This window comes from Anthonomus grandis, chromosome 13, assembly GCF_022605725.1.
Source record: "Anthonomus grandis grandis chromosome 13, icAntGran1.3, whole genome shotgun sequence".
In the NCBI taxonomy this organism is placed as follows: domain Eukaryota; kingdom Metazoa; phylum Arthropoda; class Insecta; order Coleoptera; family Curculionidae; genus Anthonomus; species Anthonomus grandis.
Genome location: NC_065558.1, coordinates 20,163,968 through 20,184,859, shown reverse-complemented (window position 1 = coordinate 20,184,859; position 20,892 = coordinate 20,163,968). Strand labels below are relative to the sequence as shown.

The following is a 20,892-nucleotide window of genomic DNA, read 5'->3' as shown; positions in this document are numbered from 1 at the left end:
CAAAATCAGCAGGTTGCTCAAGGATTCAATTGCTGAATTTTCTTTGCTGTTCATGATCTGCTGGCAGAAGTTTTTAAGTCAGTTTAATTTTGTAGGCTTGCAGCTGTAAATCTTTAGTGAGTATTCGCTGAAAAGTGCTTATTAAAATATTCAATTCTTGTACCTGATGACGAAATGACCTTTCTGGCCGTTCTGTCACACTCTCGCCAACTTCCGTGATGTTTTATTCTGATCGACCTCTACGAGCTCATATCGAGTGTTCCACATCACTAACCGAACCAGTACTTTCGATTTTTTTTATTTTTCTATTCACAGTAGATATATTAGGAATATTATTTCTTATTATTTATAAATTAAATTTTTAGTTGTTCGGTAGTTAGAAATCCTCGGTAGCTTAAAAGTTTGAGAGAAGTCCCTTTAACTTTTGAACTACTTCATCAACATATACGAACTTCATACCCATCTAAATAATTTATCAGTTTTTATACCAAGACATTTAAAAGATATCTTGGTATAAAAATTGATGATTTTTAGTGTTTCATTATCCGAAATCTTAATATTTCCATGCTTCGGAAGCAAATTTCTGTATGTTGAAAAAGACGTGTAATTGGTTGTTTGTATATTTAAGGTTATTTTATTGTGTTTTTTAAAAGTCCACAAAATCCTTTTCAATTTGGGTTGTTAAAGTTTGCCAAAACTTTGCTCTACAGAGTACAACAGTTTCTTCATGAAAAACTAACAAGCACTTCTTTTAGCTTAAGATTTAACACCTAACATCTCTATCTTACTGTTAAAAGTACTATTGACGTCATCACGTGCTATTGACGCAACAAAAAAACGTTCTATTTATCAATAGCTTTTAACCAAATCTAAGTTGAGCAAGCTGCACTATTATCTAGTGCACCAGATATTTGTGATGTTAAAAATGTCATCGCATCCTGCGTAAATCTTCCCTCCCTGAAGCTAAATTGCAAGTAAGATATTTAAATTGAGTTTAGAAATGTATCACTCTTTTTTTAATTAATTATTCGAAATTTTTTGAAAATGTTAACAAAAGTGATGCAGGTGTATAATTTGATTTTTCTCCTTTATAACCACTCTTATTAAATGGTTTTATAAATCCGATCTTAAGACAGTCTGAAAAACAGCGTGTGTTCAATTAATTTTTTTCTATTTTGAGAGGTAACTTAATGTTGAAAATATTCAAAACAACTTCTACCAAGGATCTAACTGCAGATTCTACAGTTCCAAATATCAAAAAATTTCTTCTTTTGGATAATTCTTCTTCAGTATTGAAAAATTTGTCCCTAAGCACTCAATTTTCTGATTCCAAGATTTCCACGGCATTTTTTAGGGTATACATTTTTTCCCTATAGCTTGCGAAATATTATTTTAGAATCATTCACAACCTGTTTCGTTTATTGCGACAGCTTAAAAATGGTATTTGATTTGTTGCCCATTTAATTGAAATATACGTTTAAGTCAAAGATACGTACCTACAAAATCCGACCGCGCCGCAATATATAACCCAGCTCTGTAAGCACCTTATCTGTTTAATAGTTTCTCTGTGGTTTGAGTTTCGTTGGGTTTTCGATGAAAACAAACATTCACTTGTTTTATGGGACTTGGGTGATATTTTCGATAGGCAGTAGTGTTATGTTTTCTAAGGAATAACACTATGCCACTTATTATGATTTTACCTGGCATATTATCGAATTTTCGCCATTAAACATTTTTTCATTTTGCTAATTTAAATTTGACAAAAAATATATCCAATTTAATTCACCACAATAACATGATTACCAAAGGAAGTTCCTATGATTACCAACGGAAGTTGTTAAGGAAGTGGTTGGATGTTGCAGTTACATTTCAAAATATATTTTTTAAATATTGATATTTTTAATCGGGTTTTTATTTCTCTTTTAGCTTTTAACGACCCAAATGAACAAAAACTGTTTATATTACCTTTTTTAGAGTAGGACTTCTAAAAGTAGTACACTATCTAAAAAACATATATTTTTACTTTTATTATGCAGGGTGTAAAAAAATAAGATATGTCTTTATGTTTTATTTAAAAAAGGTTCATTTTAAGTTTACGGTGTTTAGTCAGTACAACTTCTAATGCAGATCAGATAGTTAAGATACAAAAATGAGGAAAACAAGAGGCGCTTTTTAGGCGTTTAACTTCGTGGCAAGTTTTATTACCATTTTCCTTTAATTCTTTTACAAGCTTCCGGAAAATTGCCCACACGTTCTGAGACAACCTGTAAGTATTATTTAGCACGTTTACGTTTGTTTAATAATAGTAATAATAATTGCATGACGACACAGTATAGTGTCCCTCGATTATATGATTAAAATATAAAAAGTGTGATTAAGGACAACAAATCAAACCTCCAGTTTTTAATTCGCCGACGTTTCGACTTTGTTTATTTTTCGTCTAAAAGTGTAATTTTTTTTTACTTTTTTGGTTTCATTAACAATAAATTATTTTACAGATATGGAGTTAGTAAAACATTTCGTACTTTATGAACATTATTTATCAGAAAAAGAGAACAAATACATAATAACTAAATAGATGGGAGGCTCAGAGTAATTTTTAATCATGTTTTAGTTTAATTTAATTGAAATAAATAGAATACATATATATACCCATATAAAAAAGCAGATACAAAATAATACAATATTTAACACATAAGAACCTATGAGCATACGAGAAAAACACAAATCAGCATAAATAGCCACACATGACCACAATATAGGGCAAAATGCGATCTTTTTTTTTTTCGAATACAATTATAAAATTCTACACGCAGACCGGAATACATGGTGACGACTAATTTGGGTCTTATCAATAAAAAAACTAGTTCAAATTCCAAATAACCTGGTATCATTGTCTTTGTATATCTTTGTATGTAAATATAGTTATATTGTATACTCAGTGCTTATCTATCCTGTCTATGATTAATTGTGTCATTTAAATAAACGTGAATCATCTCACTGATATTACATTTAAAAAAATGCTGTTCATTGTTCAAAAGGGCGGCTTCAAAATTAAAACTGTTGCCAGTGAAAAAATTGTGTTCTGCTAATGCCGTTTTTTCCTTCTTGTTAATTTTGATTATCCTATAATCATACTCATATTGATAAAGTCTGCTTTTTAAATACTGCTTGGTAATTCCCATATAACATTCTGGGCAACTACAATAAAATAATAATAATAATAATAATAATAATAATAATAATAATAATAATAATAATAATAATAATAATAATAATAATAATAATAATAATAATAATAATAATAATAATAATAAAAGCGCAGTAAGTACAAACAACATTCCAATTCAAACAGGAATCTTCCAAGGGGACTTACTGAGCCCATTATGGTTCTGCCTTGCCATGAACTCTCTTTCGAACCGTCTTAACTCTACCAAGTATGGGTTTAGCATCCGAGATAATAACACCGAGATTGCAAAGTTTAAATCACTTACTGTATATGGATGATTTAAAAATAATGGCTGCAACTAGGAACCAGCTAAACCAAATGCTGCATATAGTAGAAGAGTTCTCCAATGACATCGGCATGCAATTTGGACTAGATAAATGCCGTACTCTCAATATAATCCGAGGAAAAATTCAGCCAGGAGAATATCAGATGCAGAATTTCCAGACCATCGAGGCCATGGGCGAACACGAACTTTACAAATACTTGGGGATGAAACAATCACAAACGATTGAACAACAAACAATGAAATGCGAACTGACTAACGAGTTTGTGAAAAGGGTAAGACAAGTTTTGAGAACCAATCTTAACAGCAAAAATATGTTTAAGGCACTTAACTCCTACGCATGTTCAGCTCTTAATTATTCTTTTGGGGTAATTAATTGGAGTAGGACAGACATAGAAAGGCTACAAAGAAAAGTGAGGACCCTACTTACTAAAACGCACAACCACCACCCTCGAAGTGCCACTGAAAGAACAATGCTTCCCCGCCACCTTGGAGGAAGAGGATTAATAGATCTGGATAAACAACTTGAAAAACAAATCACTAACTTAAGATCCTATTTTTACAGGCAAGGAGAAAATTCCACGCTGCTTCGCGCAATAAATCAAATAGACGATTCCACTCCTCTACAACGTAAGAGCGAGGAAGCGCGCAGCTACTATCATACGGACCAGGAAAAACTCCGCATCTGGATGGAGAAGCCCCTTCATGGGCGGCATCCTAATGAGATCAGCCAAAGTCATGTCGACACTGCTTCGTCGAACTATTGGTTGGTATCAGGCAGGATGTTTCCAGAAACCGAGGGCTTTCTACTCGCCATCCAAGATCAGGTTAGTTCATCCAACACATAACAGGAGGATGTCAGGCCTTTGCAGCGACAGAATACAACGAACGGCACGACTCAGCTGGGCAAATTTTACATCAAGAGCTGGCAATGAAGTTGGAACTTATTACAACAGAGAAGGTTCCGTATTATAAATATACTCCAGAACCCGTAGTGGAAAATAACCGATATAAGTTATATTGGGACCGCAGTGTACTTACCGATCAACATGTAAAGAATATATACATAATAGACCAGATCTTATTTTAATAGATAAAATTTCCATGAACACAACTCTGATTGACGTAGCCATACCGAACAACAATAATCTGCAAGAGAAACACACTGAGAAAATCGCCAAATACAGAGATCTAGAAATTCAAATCGGAAGGCAATGGAGAATGGATAATGTTTAGACCATCCCAATTGTTATATCGACAACGGGTGTAATACCAAAGAATCTACTGGAATACATTAAACAACTAGGAACTGGCGAACATCTATATAAGCACATGCAAAAGGCAGTACTACTGGCAACTGCTCGCAGCACCCGAAAATTCCTAGGAGATAACTCTACATTTCAGGCCACTTAAGGGCACCAAAAAGGCCCCCCACAGACCACAGAGCTTAATCCTTTTGATATCGGAGGTATCTGGGATAAGTAAATGATCCCCCCTCCCCCTTAGAGGGAGTGCGAGCCTTAACTGGCTGTAAATATAATAATAATAATAATAATAATAATAATATTAATAATAATAATAATAATAATAATAATAAGTCTGTTATATGTATGTATATCATAATATATAGTCTATTACATTAATTGTTTTTGTTATAATCATGGGAATAGAGAAAATAAAGTAAAAAGAAACGAAACAACCACTAAATTATGATTTATTGTTCCTGTAGTAATTTCTTAAAAATGTATTTCCTTAAAGAATATAAGCTAAAAATGTTCGGTATTAGTTTGGCAGCTATTTATAATTTTGGAGATTTAATAAGAAAATTATATTTTATAAGTTTCGGACAGAAGCGGAGGTGTTAGCCTTCCTTTATACCGAGTATTAATATTGTGAACATCTGTGCGAAATTTTCTTATATAAGTAAGGTGGAGATCTTAAATTAATTATCTTAAAAAACATTGAAGATGCTTAAAAAGTGAAAAATCCTTCTATTGTGTCATAGTCAACCACCTGGTTTCCTTAAGCTTGTGTTTTATGGGGTGGCGCTTTCTTATGCCATATATTAACCTAAGGCACGCATTTTGGAATTTCTAAATTCTACTCTCTTCATCAGTTCTCAAGCATGGACCATACACTGCATCGCAATGATTAAGCTGTGATAGGACCAGCGAATCACACATTTTTGTTTGTCTGTTTAAAACGTAACGATGTGGATAAATATTTTTAAGGTTTAAAAATCCTTTTTGAATACATGAATTTACGTGCTGCGTAAATCGCAGGTCACTATCCAGAATCAAACCCAAGCTCTTGCAGTGCTCGACTTGTTTTATAGGCTCGTTATTGATATGAATTAAGTCCCTGCTGTAAAAAAAATCTACGGCTACCCTTGCGCCCAAACAGCATAAATGCTGATTTCATAGAATTTAATTGTAAGCAATGATTTTTAGAAAACTCGTAAACGTTAGCAAGGTCATAATTAATGGAAACCACTGCCTGGGAACTTTCGCCTAGTTCAAATGAGAGATATATTTGAGTATCATCAGCATAATAGTGCTGCTTAGATGATACGAATATTTTTGCCATGTTTGATATATAAATTGAGAAAAGGATTGGCCCAAGGATAGAGCCCTGGGGCGCGCCAGAAGAAATCTCTAAAAAACCAGAATCTACCCCGTTATAAGAAACAGCTTGATACATAACTCTAAGATAATTAGCAATCAACGCGCATGCCCCCTCCCATAAACCAACAAATGACAAAATATTTATTAAGAGTTCATGGCTGAGAGTATCAAAGGCCTTGCTATAGTCAAGCATTATCAGCAATGTTAGTTTATTGGAATCAAATGCTGATAAAATATCATCAGTTATAGAGGCCAATGCCGTACAACAGCTGTGGTTCGATCTAAACCCTGATTGTGTCACTGGTAAAATTGAGTTATCTTTAATATATTTCTGAAGCTGCATTTTCTTTACTTTTTCTAATATTTTTGATAGCATATGGTAGCATATGAAATCTTATATACCAAATTTGACCTTAATTCCAATGGGGTTGGATTCTGAAGTCGGGGAAACACACAATTGGAAGTTTTTGAATTGTAAAACGCTAGTTTGCATTGTTGATCTTTTGCCCGTACATTCCTTTGAATTTGTTCTCAAAATAATTTTATCTAAGGAAACTTGAAATATCTATAAATGGTCTCATTATTCTCCCTAACCTGCACATTCCCATAAGTTATTAATAATTACTCTATTTACCAAGGCTGTTGGGTAATTATTATTCTTTAAGATGCTTTTAATCTTTATTACGTTCGCCGTATGATACTGGGAACTACTTAAGTTATAGCACCTATATAATAAGTTTTTAATAAAAATTCAGAAATTAGAGGGACACAAAGTCAATGGTCTCAGAAAAGACCTCTTTTGAGACCACTGACTTTGTGTCCTTCTAATCTCTGAATTTTTATTATCAAGAGGTCTCTTTGAGAAAAATGGACTATTTTTTTAAAGTGTTTAATGATTGCTATTTTGTAAGTCATAGTATGCCATGATAAATAGTTAATCACTCTACCCGAAGAAGTTGGATTTACATACCAATCAGTTAGTAATGTCCCATCCAAATTACGTTTAACTAGCACATCAAGAAATGGTAAACATTGATTAGATTTCACTTCCATGGTAAATTTCCGTTTAGTATAATAATTATTAAAGTGGTTTAAAAAAATATATCTTTTACTTGGAAAGCATGCTAGAAAAGTATCATCTGCATACAATTTTAAAATTTGCAAGCTAAAGGGGAGATTATATGCTACATTTTTCATAAGTGCATTCATTCACGAAGTTCACTAATATTGGACTAACGGGGTTGCCCATTGCATATTAAGAAACACACTTTGTGGAATATCAGTGTATCCAGAAATATAGCCCCATGTTCCCTTTAAAATATTTAAAACCATATCTTTCGGTATATTTGTAAACAGCGATGTAACATCTAACGAAATTAAAATGTAATCGGGTGGTAAAGTTTTTATGAATGCTAAATCTAATATGCTAATTCTAAAATAGAAATATAGAGTCCCAATGGTATAGTCTAGCTTAAATAGCTACTCCACTGAACCATTAAAGCCCTCCATTTCATTACTAAAAAATAATTTGTAAACAACATCATAAATCAGACACAGTGTCCAATATGTGAAATAAAAAATTAAAGCGTGTATCTGCTATTATAATAGTAATACTAACATTACAAACTACACTGTCTTTGAATTAATAATCGTTTAAGGTAAGTTGGTGTATGATCGGACAAGGGGCAAGTCCGAACGCAGCCTCTAAAAGTCATATTGTTGTGGCAACAGCGCGGGAATCATTCTCCGCGTGAAACAAACAGTAGCACGCAGCTCGACAAGACAACGTTTTGTTTAAAGGTGTTTCGTGTAAACTACATACAGTTTTGTGTTTTTTTGGTTTATTTTGTGTATTCGAACTTACCCCTTTTGCCAAACTTTGCTTCAAAAGGTAAGTTATTAACATTATATAGGTAATCTCTGTTGTAAATGGTCTATCTTTATAAACTGTTTGGATTAGTAAATCATAACCTCAATTAGGAGTGTTATTATGAGTTAATTCGATCTTTCCCTATATGTAGAAGTAAAGGGGCAAGTTCGAATAACTTTTTCCGATCTTGCCCCAATACATCTACAGCATTGATTTTTTGTTACAGGTCTGACGATGGTTCAAAAATATGTGAGAAAATCTGACAGGGGGAAAAAGTACATCAAGTAGGACCTGCGACAGCCATTAATGAATTAGAAGGGGGATTAATAACCCTCCACGGTACATCAAAAAAATATCACATCCCAAAATCAACACTGCATGATCATTCTAAAGGAACCCATGGGTTAAAAAGCCAAACGCTGGGAAGGGACTTGGCAATTTCCTTAGAACATGAAAGGATTTTGACAAATGGTCTTAAAACACTTGAGAAATGGGGGTTTGGTCTCTTAAAAAAGGAACTTTTGTTTATTGTAGCTGAGTACGTAACAAAAAATAACATTAAGACTCCTTTTAAAAATAATATGCCAGGTGCCGACTGGTTTATTAATTTTAAACAACGACATAAACTTTCAATTAAAAAGCCCCCGGCGGTGGAATATTTGAGAAAGAAAAGGACCGATCCTTTTATAATCAACGAGTATTTTAGCCTATTAGAGACAGTTTTAAATGACTTAAAATTAAATGATCTTCCACAGCAAATTTGGAATTTAGATGAGACGAGCTTGTCTATAGATCCATCTGAAACAAAGGTAGTTGGTGCAAGAGGTGTAGCTTGTTCCCGTGTTACCAGTGGTCCCAGAAGAGAGAACGTTACAATTTTGTCTGCTGTGAATGCTGTTGGTAACAAAGCGCCCCCTTTAATTGTCTTTAAGGGCAAGAATGTATGGGACCAGTGGATGGCAGATCGAGACGGCGAAACAGATGTAGCATACGCTGCTAGCAGTAATGGTTGGATGGAGACTGACATTTTTGTCAACTTCATTAAGAAAACGTTAATTCCTGCACTGGGTGGGCTACGACCGATTTTACTTATATATGATGGACACAGTACGCACGTAGACAATAGGGTAGTAACTCTTGCACAGGAAAATGCTATAACTATTTTAAAGCTTTTGCCGCATACCTCCCACCTTTTGCAGCCCCTTGACCTTGCTGTATTTAGGTCATTTAAAACATCTTGGGACCAAGAATTAGTTACTTGGCAAAGACAGAATCAAGGCGTTAAATTGCCAAAGAAAATATTTTCCGAAAAAGTGCGGAAAATATGGAATAACATAAGCCCAATTGTTATTCAAAATGGATTTAAGAAAAGTGGAATATATCCTTTTAATCTGACAGTTATTCCAAAAGAAAAATACCATCCTGAAGCATTAAAAAAGTTTAAAAATATAAAGAATGCCGGTGTAGGCGTAACTGACAAAGCGAATGGTAATAATGACATTCTGGGCAGGGATATATTAGATGCAGGGCCAAGCAGTGCTTCACCTAAAATCACGACTGACGGGGAAATATCTGAGGGACAGTCTGGACCAACAAATGTTTTTTTGAAGACCTCCTACTTGCAACCGTGAAACAGAATCCCATAAATTCTAAAATCAGAAAAAAAGACGTGTTGCAACTGGTGCTGAAGTTATCATGCATATAGATGTAGATCAGATGTTAGAATGCAGCACGAAGTGCCCAACACAAAGAACTAAGAAGCCTAGAAACCAAAAGTGTGGAAGATCAGAAAGCACTAGCAGCGAAAGTAGTATAGAACCATCGTACAAAGAGTCTGATAACGATTTAGATTTCCTTGACGAAGAACAGAGAGATGAATTGGAAAACTTTAAATTAAATGCTTGGATATTAGTCAAATACTGTAGCAAGAAGACTGTAAAATATTATGCGGGAAAAATCGTAGAAATAAACAAAGTTCAGCGCGAATGTGTTGTGAAGTTTTTAAGATTTAAAAAAGAACTTAAAAAATTTGTTTGGCCTAAAACTGACGATATTGACACTATAATCTATGAAAACATAGAAATGTTCTTACCGGACCCTATACAGAATGAGGAAAATCATTTCGAATTTAACGTAGATTTTAGAGGATTAAATATTGCTTAACATTTTAACTTTGCATTTTTTCTAAAAATAAAGATTGCTACTGTATTCTAGTTTTATAAGGCTGTTTTTATTTAAATACGGGGTAAGATCGAACACATACAAAAATTATACGACTATAAATGTACGGTTTAATAGGAAGAAATTTGCCAGGGGCTTGTTCGGAATTCGATGTTACCCCGAGGGTGTTCTTTACAGAATTATATTATAACTTAACAAGTTGTCCGATCTTTCCCCTTCCCCCCGGGGCAAGTTCGAACTACTGTTTTTTTTATTCTATTTTTTTATAATTTTTCCTATTAACAAGTATTAAGTTCCACCCAGCGAACTCTTTGCTTACCTATTAAAGTTGAAACCTGTAGATCGTGACTTATTTTTAAAATCATTTTACGATACTATGATAAGGTAAATTTTAACTAATCTATATTTCGTGCGATCTTGCCCCAACTTACCTTATACAATAATATACAGGGTGTCTCACGACGAATAGACGCGATCGATATTTCGGAAACTAATTTTTCAAAAATTTTGAAAATTTGGCAACATGGCACTGTCGAGGGGGGCTACACAACTAAAATATTTTGACAGTTGTGACGTTTCCGGTTATACCGGAAGTAGGTGTCAACTTCGTTATTTTAAATAGAACACCCTGTATATTTTTACTTTTTTGGCTTTTACGTGAAATTCTAAGTATATTTTGTGTATAATGTCCTATACCTAAGTGTAACCGTTTTTGACATATTTTTAATTTCATGTGAAAAACTATGTTTATAAGCTCTAACATAATTACCGATTACTCCCTTTTAGTAGCCTTTATTTATTGGTTAGTTTTGGTTTTATTTTAGAGGAAGGACCACTTTAAAAGACTATTTTAAAATTTGGCTAAAAAAAAGATACAGGGTGGTCAAAAACTAGCATTAAAAATTAAAATGAAAAAATCATTAAAAGTCAATTTTTTTAAATGGAAACCCCCTATTTTTATAATTTTTTCATAAAGATAATTAAAAATAAGGTTAACTTTGTATAAGGTTATCTAGTCCAAAAATTGATAGTTTCCGAAATATTGGCAGTTTAAATTTGGCCTAATATTAAAAGCCGTATAATAACACGGCTCAAGGATTGTTGATTAGTTGGGCATGACGGTTGTCATAGTAACCGCTAGAAGCGGCAGTAAGACAATGGATTATATGCATTAAATTTATAAGTTACTTGCTATTTAAGTTTTCTTCGTAAAAGTGTAATTTAATTAAAAAGTGTACATTTCTGTTATAATCCATTATCTTACTGCCGCTTCTAGCGGTTACTATGACAACCGTCATGCCCAACTAATCAACAATCCTTGAGCCGTGTTATTATACGGCTTTTAATATTAGGCCAAATTTAAACTGCCAATATTTCGGAAACTATCAATTTTTGGACTAGATAACCTTATACAAAGTTAACCTTATTTTTAATTATCTTTATGAAAAAATTATAAAAATAGGGGGTTTCCATTTAAAAAAATTGACTTTTAATGATTTTTTCATTTTAATTTTTAATGCTAGTTTTTGACCACCCTGTATCTTTTTTTTAGCCAAATTTTAAAATAGTCTTTTAAAGTGGTCCTTCCTCTAAAATAAAACCAAAACTAACCAATAAATAAAAGCTACTAAAAGGGAGTAATCGGTAATTATGTTAGGGCTTATAAACATAGTTTTTCACATGAAATTAAAAATATGTCAAAAACGGTTACACTTAGGTATAGGACATTATACACAAAATATACTTAGAATTTCACGTAAAAGCCAAAAAAGTAAAAATATACAGGATGTTCCATTTAAAATAACGAAGTTGACACCTACTTCCGGTATAACCGGAAACGTCACAACTGTCAAAATATTTTAGTTGTGTAGCCCCCATCGACTGTGCCATGTTGCCAAATTTTCAAAATTTTTGAAAAATTAGTTTCCGAAATATCGATCGCGTCTATTCGTCGTGAGACACCCTGTATACTTAATACTTAATTTTTCTCTCTTAAAGTTTCCAAATTCAGTTGGCTATAAATTAAAACTTTTATTAGCAATAAACGTAAAAGATTGTTGAAATTGAGCTGGGTGATGGTGAGGGATTTTCAACATGGTTGCAAATCTGATAAAAACAGGGTGAACCCGGACATAGGTGATTCTTCATTATGCAATATTTCACTAACAAATATATTATAGTTGTCGCCTAGACTCCATATTAAGCCCATTTTGTTCCAGAAAATAACTAGCAATATGGTCGTACTTTCTAAGGCTATATATTATTCGTATACAAACATTTTGCACTCTCTGATTGCGACATCCTCATGATCAATAAAAAATCCATATAGGGGAGACCGTTGTCGATTGTAACAGGTGTCGAAAATAACACGACCGACAACAGCGCCATCTTTTTCAATTTTATGGAAACACGCGTAAGGGCCAAAGCAAAATGCAGTTCTGCTGACCCGTAATTAGATTAGTTTGAATATATCTTTCGTGCTGTAGGCAAATTTTAATAAACTGCCGAAAAAGTAAATAAACGTGTCACATTTTTGTTTGTGAATCCCAAAGTGTTAAGATTGACAATATTTTAAGGTAAGGGTAGGCTTTGATAAAGCTTTTGCTTTATTTTTTAGTGGATAGCGGTTGGCTGTTTTTTCTTAAGTAAACAGAAATGTACACTTTACTTTTGAAGGGTATCAGGTGTCGATTGTAACACGTACTACGGTGTCATATACTACGGTGGTGTAACATGTTACAATAGTACGTGTTAAAATCAAAGTTGTTTTTTAACTTTATGCCGGTTTTATTTATTTATTTGTTGACTCCTTATATGGCAAAATTATTTGTTGTCTTATTGTTATAAGCCAATACGATAACAAATAATTATCAAGTCTCTTTTAGAATATTTAACGATTTCTTTAAAAAATATTTTCTTCTTTATAGTCATAAAAATAGTGAAACCGAGACCAAGAAAGACCGACAGGGGACTGATACCTAAAGTTATTTATGAAGAAGCAGCAAGAAAGGTTATTGATAATGAGCAGTCTGTTAGAAAAGTGGCTAAAAGTTATGGAATGTGCCATATTTCATTAAATCGCTTTGTAAACGCTCTACGTAATAATTTACAGCCTAAGGTGGGGTACAATCCTTACAACAGGGTATTTACTGTTGAGCAAGAGTCACAGCTAGTCAAATACTGTGAAAAAACTGTCGATTTATACTTTGGCCTCACTACACGCGATCTTCGTAAACTAGCCTTTCAGTTTGCATCTGCCAATCGGCTTAACTATCCTCAAAAATGGAATGAAGTAGAACAGGCTAGTGAAGATTGGCTTGTAGCTTTCCTGAGAAGAAATCCTCATTTAACACTTTGCACACCCCAAGCAACAAGTCTTGCGCGAGCCATGAATTTCAACAAAGAAAATGTCTCCAACTTTTTTGATAAACTGTCAACTGTCTTGGAAAGACACAATTGAGCCACAAAATATTTACAATATTGACGAGACTGGTGTATCCACGGTGCAAAAGCTCACCAAGGTCATTGCAAAAAAAAGGAACTAAGCAAGTAGGATCAGTAGCAAGTCAGGAGCGTGAAAGACTTGTTACGCTGTGTGTGGCTGTAAACGCTGTTGGTAACGCAATTCCGCCAATGTTTGTATTTCCCCGGTTGCATTTCAGGGATCATTTTATTAGAGATGGACTTGTTGGATGCGTAGGAAAAGGAAATAAGTCCGGGTGGATGCAAGAAAATGAGTTTCTTGACTTTATAAAACACTTTGTGAAACACGCTAAACCCAGCGAGAATAAATAAAGCGAACTAATAAAGTTTTGGTTTTATTAGACAATCACTCTTCACATGTATCTATTTCATTAATAGATTATTGCAGAGCAAATTTCATAACATTGTTGTCTTTTCCACCACACACTTTCCACCGTCTCCAACCACTGGATCGTGGTGTATATGGTCCTTTTAAAAAGTATTTCAACAACTACGCCGATCAATGGATGAAGAACAATCCATATTTTATCAGGATTTTCTTGCACCAGCATTTATCCTTTTAACCGTGGAATTTTTCAAGATTCAGATTTTTTACCATCAACGGTATCTGATAGACCACTAGATGAAACCCTATAGCAAACTCAATTTACAACAAAATCACCTACAGCTAAACCTGCTGAAATAGCTGAAAGTCAATTGGAACAATCAACGACAAGAGACACTAATTCTTCACCTCAGCCAGGACCATCAACTGTCAGGGACACCACTCCTTCGCCTCAACTACAACCGGTAGCATTTATTACACCTGATGTTCTAAAACCTTTGCCCAAAGCCGATCTTTCTAAAGCGAAAAAATGGGGTCGAATGAAAAGAAAAACTGCTATACTAACTGACACACCAGAAAAAAGCTCTATTGAAGAACAAACTTTAAAGAAGAAAGTTTCAGTAAAACGGCAAATTGGCAAGATGACGCCACCAAAACAAATAAAAATAAGAGCAAGCAAGTGAATAAAACAGTTAAGAAAAATCCGGTGGAAAATTACTCTTCAGATTCTTCTAATGATGACACTTTCTGTTTAGTGTGTTCTGGATCATATTCCTTAAGCTCAGAAGAATGGATACAATGTAGAACTTGCAGAGAATGGGTGCATTTAACCTGCACAGATAAAAACCCATTTTATGTTTGCGTAAACTGTAATTCTAATGATGAATTATAAGATTAATATTTTTATATTTCCTATTTTACGTAAAAAATAAACTTATTTTAAGGTGAAGTATTTTATTATAACCCCTTCTTTACTTTTTGCGTCGGTATAGATGGTTGTTACAATTAACACCATGCTTGTTACTATTGACACCAGATAGGTGCCAATTATAACAGTTGTCATAGCCTCCTAAAAAGTGGTATAGTTTTATTTTAATATAAATTTTATGAGTTTAAATTCCGACAAGTTTTATCGAACGTAGAACATATCCTTAGCAAAATAAATTTAGTTTTTTAGAGCGCAAGATTAACCGCAAGAAAAATAAAAAAGCATATTTTGTTATAATTGACACCGGTCTCCCCTACAACATTGCAGTAATTGAAAGTAGAAAAGACTAGAGATTCACATAAATGTTTCCTTAGGTAGAGATTTAGTATATGTCGATTACTGTAAAAAAATTTAAGAGAAAAATAAGATTTTTTAAATAAGGTTTTTAAATGGTCACAAAATCTCAAATTAATTAAACTCACAGCTATAGTTTTATCTTGTATATTAAAACTAAAATAAATCTACGTATCATCTGTGTAAGTCTCAATCATATGTCGATTACTGTAAAGAATTTCAAGAGAAAAATAAGATTTTTTAAATAATGTTTTTAAATGGTCACATAATCTCAAATTAATTAAATTCACTGCTATGGGTTTATCTTGTAAATCGAAACTGAAATAAATCTACGTGTCATCTGTGTATGTCTCAATATAGAGCCCTGAGGTACTCCAGAATTAATCTTCAATATATTAGAAATGTATTATCAGAAAATATTGTTTGATAAATCTATAAAAAGAAATGATTTTATTAATCGATAACACCCCAAGTAATATTAACCACAAAATGTGAGTTTGCACAACAGCAGTTCGTGGTTTAACATGTCAAGAACCTTTGAAACATCATGGTGTATAAAACAACTTTTTTATCGCTAGCAAGAACAATATCATCTTTGACGTTAACTAAAGCAAATTCTGTACTTATTTTTTTTTAAACCATACTGGCTTTCAGGAATAATTACATTAGGAATAAAAAAAGTATACAACATACTAATTACTCTAGGATCATTGAAAGAAGTAGCAGGGCTAATTACTTTTGGTTTGCCAATATATACTTTCCATAAGTCTGGAAAATACTTCTTCTCAATATAGCAGTTACTATACTATAAAACTTAAATATGTATGAACTTTCACATAACAAAAAATAAATTGGTAGTAACATTCATATACCCCTTATAATTTTTATACGAATAACTTAGAAACAGGAAAAATAAAACAAATTAAATCTAATCAGATACGTGATTAACAAACCTAATACTTTTAGTTTTCTTTGTTTAATTTTGTATTAATTTTTTTTATAAATGATCTTATATTTTTTAAATTATTATATGGATTAATGCATTATTTTAAAAATTATCTTCGTTCTTGCGCATTCGTGCGCTCTGCTACTCGCCTGCTATGTCGATGTTTTTCAGTAAGGTAAGTAAGCGCTTGACTTTGATGAGAGTATTACTTTAACCTCTCGTAAAAACCATGAATTGTCGAAACAGTGGGCTGCCAAGGCAGTTATGCATATAAGTCTCCTAATGGATCCGTCATGCCCCACTGGGGGTTACCAGAGCCCAACGGCCTTAAAGAAACCGGTCTGAAGGACTTAAAGTCACTCGGTACACTGAAAGTATTACCCAAGTATTTGAACCTGGCACGCGTGCCGTCTACATGACCAACTCATGGTCTCCGACTACATGGTCAACGGTTTCATCCTCCTCACAGCACCATCGGCATTCCGGGTTGTTCGCAATACCGATAGTATGGAGATGGCTTCTTAAGTGCCAGTGACCGGTTAAAAGACCTGTCACTAGCCGAATTTCGCGTCCTTTTAGGCATAGTAGATTTTTGGTGAGACAGGCAGAGGACCCACCTATGTGCGCTTTGGCCTGTCTCATACCAGGGGACTCAGTCCATCTTCGGTGGGTCCACTTGTCCAGCAGACCCTTCATTGATGCGACCGCAACGCATTTGGCGATACCAACTATGGGTTCCGGCCCCATCGGCACATTCGCGGATCCCAGTCTGGCAAGAGAGTCCGCTTCCTCATTACCTGCATGGCCAGGTATCCAGACGAGCTGGACCCTGTAGCCAACCTGCACCAGTTTTTTCAGGACTTTTATGCACTCTAGTACAAGCTTGAAGCTTACCTTTGCGGCCGTGATATCCTGATAGATAATGGCAGCTCTGCTGTCCGAGCATATTGATACGACTGTATTGCGGTGTCCGCAGCTTAGGATTTCCTGTCCGCATTTTAATACAGCGAATAATTCGGCCTGGAAGACAGTGGCATGCTCCCCCAGCGATCGTAAAAGCCATTTCGTACTTCCAAAAGGGTTTCTGGTGAAATCTAATTAGCACATTCAACAATTTTCGCTCGCAACTCCTCTAAATTTGTGGCCTACCAAATTCGTGTTTTTAAATGGATAACCCGAAAGATAAAAGTCATTTGGGAACAAATCTAAATACGTAGAAGGTCATTTAATATCGCCAGTCCCACTAATAAGGCGGTTAGGAAATTTATTTGTTAAAAATCAAGGCAGCTGCCTTGATAGCTGTCAAAGGCAAAATAGATCCATCTTAAGTATCAGGGAGGATCATTCTGAATGATGTGTTTTGCAGCAACTCAAGGTAATTTTGGTCATTTAAAGTACCATTAATAAATAATGGCCCTATAATATGGTCGACCAAAATACCAGCCCAAACATTTAGTTTTTTAGCTCATTTTTCCGAGACCAACATGGACCAACGGAAGAATGGGGTTCTTTATGTAATGGAAGTGAAGATTCATCTGAAAATAGAATATTTCGTAAAAAGATATTCTTCATTCTTCGCCACAAGTCTTCGGAAAATATCACCTGAGCTTTGGAATATTTGAAACATGTATACCCATATTTTTTCCAGATACTGCTTTCTAAAAACAGTTTTATAGTCTATACTCACTTCCTCTTCCAGACTTTTACTTGATCGAGTTGAATATACTTCTAGGGTACTACAAACCATTTCTTTCAGTCTTGCTCCTGGATTCTTTCGACGAAAGGCTCTTGCACTTTAGGGTTGCATTTTGACAATCTTCAAACAAAAGAATGACTTGGGATTGAATTAGATTCGAAACCACATTTAAAGTTGTTTTTTCGTCAGGAATCGGTCTAGTTTCAAAGGTAACTGAAAACAAATCCCTACATTGTACTGCCGGCATGCCAAAATCAGGCGTTCGGATATTATTATTGTTATTCTGTCAAAAAAAAAGCAAATACTAATCAGACCACCGGAGGCGTCCGCTCATCGACGAAAAAAAAGCGCCGTTTCCATTATTTTGGATAATTCGTAATCTTCAATTCCCCAACCTGTATACTCTTTATATACTATTCTCAAAATTGCTGCTATTATGCGTATATCCTAGTTATATTTATAGAATCTATTGAATTCGAGATTTTTCTGTTATTAGAGTAATATTTATATGCTAAAAATTATTTTGTTTTAGGGAATATGTTGGAAAATCAAATCCTTTATTTTTGGACTCACCCTTGATGGCGGCATCTAGATTTAGCTCATTGGAAAAAAGAAAATCTATAAACCATGATGAAATATCTTGTGACAAGTAAGTATAATAAATTCATCAAAAAATCCTATATTCTCCGGTTAAATAGAACATCCAACTTTTGAATAATCTTCTACTAAGCACCGGAAGTATATTAGGAAATGCAAAACAAGGAAGGTGGAAATACTAATTCTCTTAATGGAACCGTAAACTTATTATCCTAAACTTCCCACTTACTTAGAAACTTAAGTAAACGGGAAGCAACTGTACCGTTAAATTTATTACTCCTAAAATAGGGAGTATATCCAAGTTTAAAGCTCTTAAGCCGATAGGTCTTACACATGTCTTCGGTTAAAATAAAACGCATCCATAACAAAATGAGCTTATCTTATCATTTATCTTAAAATGAAACTTTTCTGTAAATAATATAGAGCAAAATGAAAACAGACTGCTCAAACTTAACTTCGCGACCTCAGGTTTCTCGGTAAATTTAAACTCCGTTATGAACTTTCGAAGTTTTCGGGGAAAAGTTAGCTAGAAGGGATGTAAATTCATAATAAGAATAAGTGGCTAAACTTGGCAGATGCATTCTGAAATACAGAAATAATGAAAGGCTTAATTCTATGAAAAATTAAATGTCTTGTTTATATTCTTATTTTTCCAGGATATAACAAGTTTTAGTTTTTTAAGATAAAGTTTTATGAGTTTGTTGTTTTAGATTCGTAATTTCTATGATTTATTTATTTATTTCACAATATTAATAATAATTATTATTTATATTATAAGTATATAATAATTATAATTATAATAACCTTAAATTCTATTAACTGCAGAGGCTCAATCTGGTTGGTTATCCTGTGAGAAAGAGTTCCAGTTATCTTCCCATTTCTTAGGTGGTCTTCCTTGCGGTCGTTCGCCTGCCGCTTCTCCCCTTCTATCTTTAGCTAGTCTCTCTTTGTCCATTCTGTCTACGTGGTCACGCCAATATCTTCTTCTTTTCCTTCCCCATCTCACTATGTAATTCACCTTGTGACCAAATGTCTCGCTTATACCGCTGTTTCTCGCCCTGCCTCTAAGTGTTTTTCCTGCGATGGTTCTTAAGGTTTTCTCCATTGTTCTGAGGATGCTCTTTGTCTTATAGTCTTAATGCCATAGGTTAGCACTGGTCTAACACAGGACTTATATATCCGCACTTTACTATCAAAGTGCATGTAGTTCTTTTCCAGAATATGATATCTCTCAGATATCTTGACATTTTTGGGACTTCGCCATTCATTGTTGTCACACTGTGTATAATCTCGTTTATAACGAGGTTAAAAAAATGGACTGAGACCATGACCCTGTCTTATTCAGACTTCTGATTATGTTTATGATTGATATTGAGATTTGTTTCTTTTTAAATATGCCCAGTTTATCGAGCAGCTGTAACTTGTCTAACGCTTTTGTAAGGTCAATAAAAGACACATAAGCAGCGTAGATGAACTCGATCGCCTTCTCTCACAATAAACAGGGCGCATCAGTTGTCGATCTGTTCTTCAAAGCAGGGTTATGCCTCTGTAGTTCTCCGGATTAATTCAAAATAATTAAAAATCAATCTATTTATTGATCCATAAAATTACAAACATAATTATCAATTTACAATAAATAAACCATTATGATAAACAGCACTATCCCTTGATTATGAAACCGTTAGCGAAGGTGCAAACCTGTGTAGCGGATTAGTTTTTTATTCTCTTTTAAAAATTGGTGGGTGATACTTTTGTGCCACTCGCTTGGAATGCTGGATGTGGTTATTATTTTGTTAAACACTTTCGTTAATTTTCTCTCTAGCTCTTTGCCTCTACATTTTATGAGTTCATTGGAGATGTCATTCGTTCCCGGAGCTTTTCTGTTTTTCTGATTTTTCATCTTGATACTAACTTCGTCCTCTGTAACTATCATTAATCTATGTGTGATCTCTTTTCCTGTTTCCTGTGATTAAGATTCTACCCTATTGGCAGGGTTTTCATAAAGGTTTCTAAAATATGTTTATTTCCTACTTGTTTAGAGAACTTCTTCCAGTATTCTCTTTTGATTCTTTTGATTGCCGCATGGACTTTATTTCTTGTTTCTTTTTTTTCTCAGATAGCCTTTTAACCTCCTCCGTAAACAAGGCTTAGTTTTATTTTGCAAGTTTAAGTTTATTGTTAGCTGCTTTTTTTATGTATCTCTTAATTGTATTCCAGCTGTCTTCGACATTCTTGTCTGTTATATTTGCTGATATAAGTTTGCCACTTATCTACTTTAATATAGATTTTTGAATGTTTTTATGTTGTAATTTTCAATCATTATTCGTCTTTGCGTTATTTTTCGATGCCTCTCTATGGCGAACTTTCCGAGAACTA

At 33.9% G+C, this 20,892-nt stretch overlaps 1 protein-coding gene across 2 annotated transcripts in view; it reads left to right on the top strand.

Moving 5' to 3' along the window:
- Positions 1–20,892, top strand: part of LOC126743627 (uncharacterized) — a 99,506-nt gene that overhangs the window by 64,286 nt on the left and 14,328 nt on the right. For both annotated transcript variants that reach the window (XM_050450812.1, XM_050450811.1), the window contains one exon: positions 18,452–18,568. In XM_050450812.1, coding sequence (XP_050306769.1) covers positions 18,452–18,568 — 117 coding nt within the window. The remainder of the gene's footprint in view (positions 1–18,451; positions 18,569–20,892) is intronic.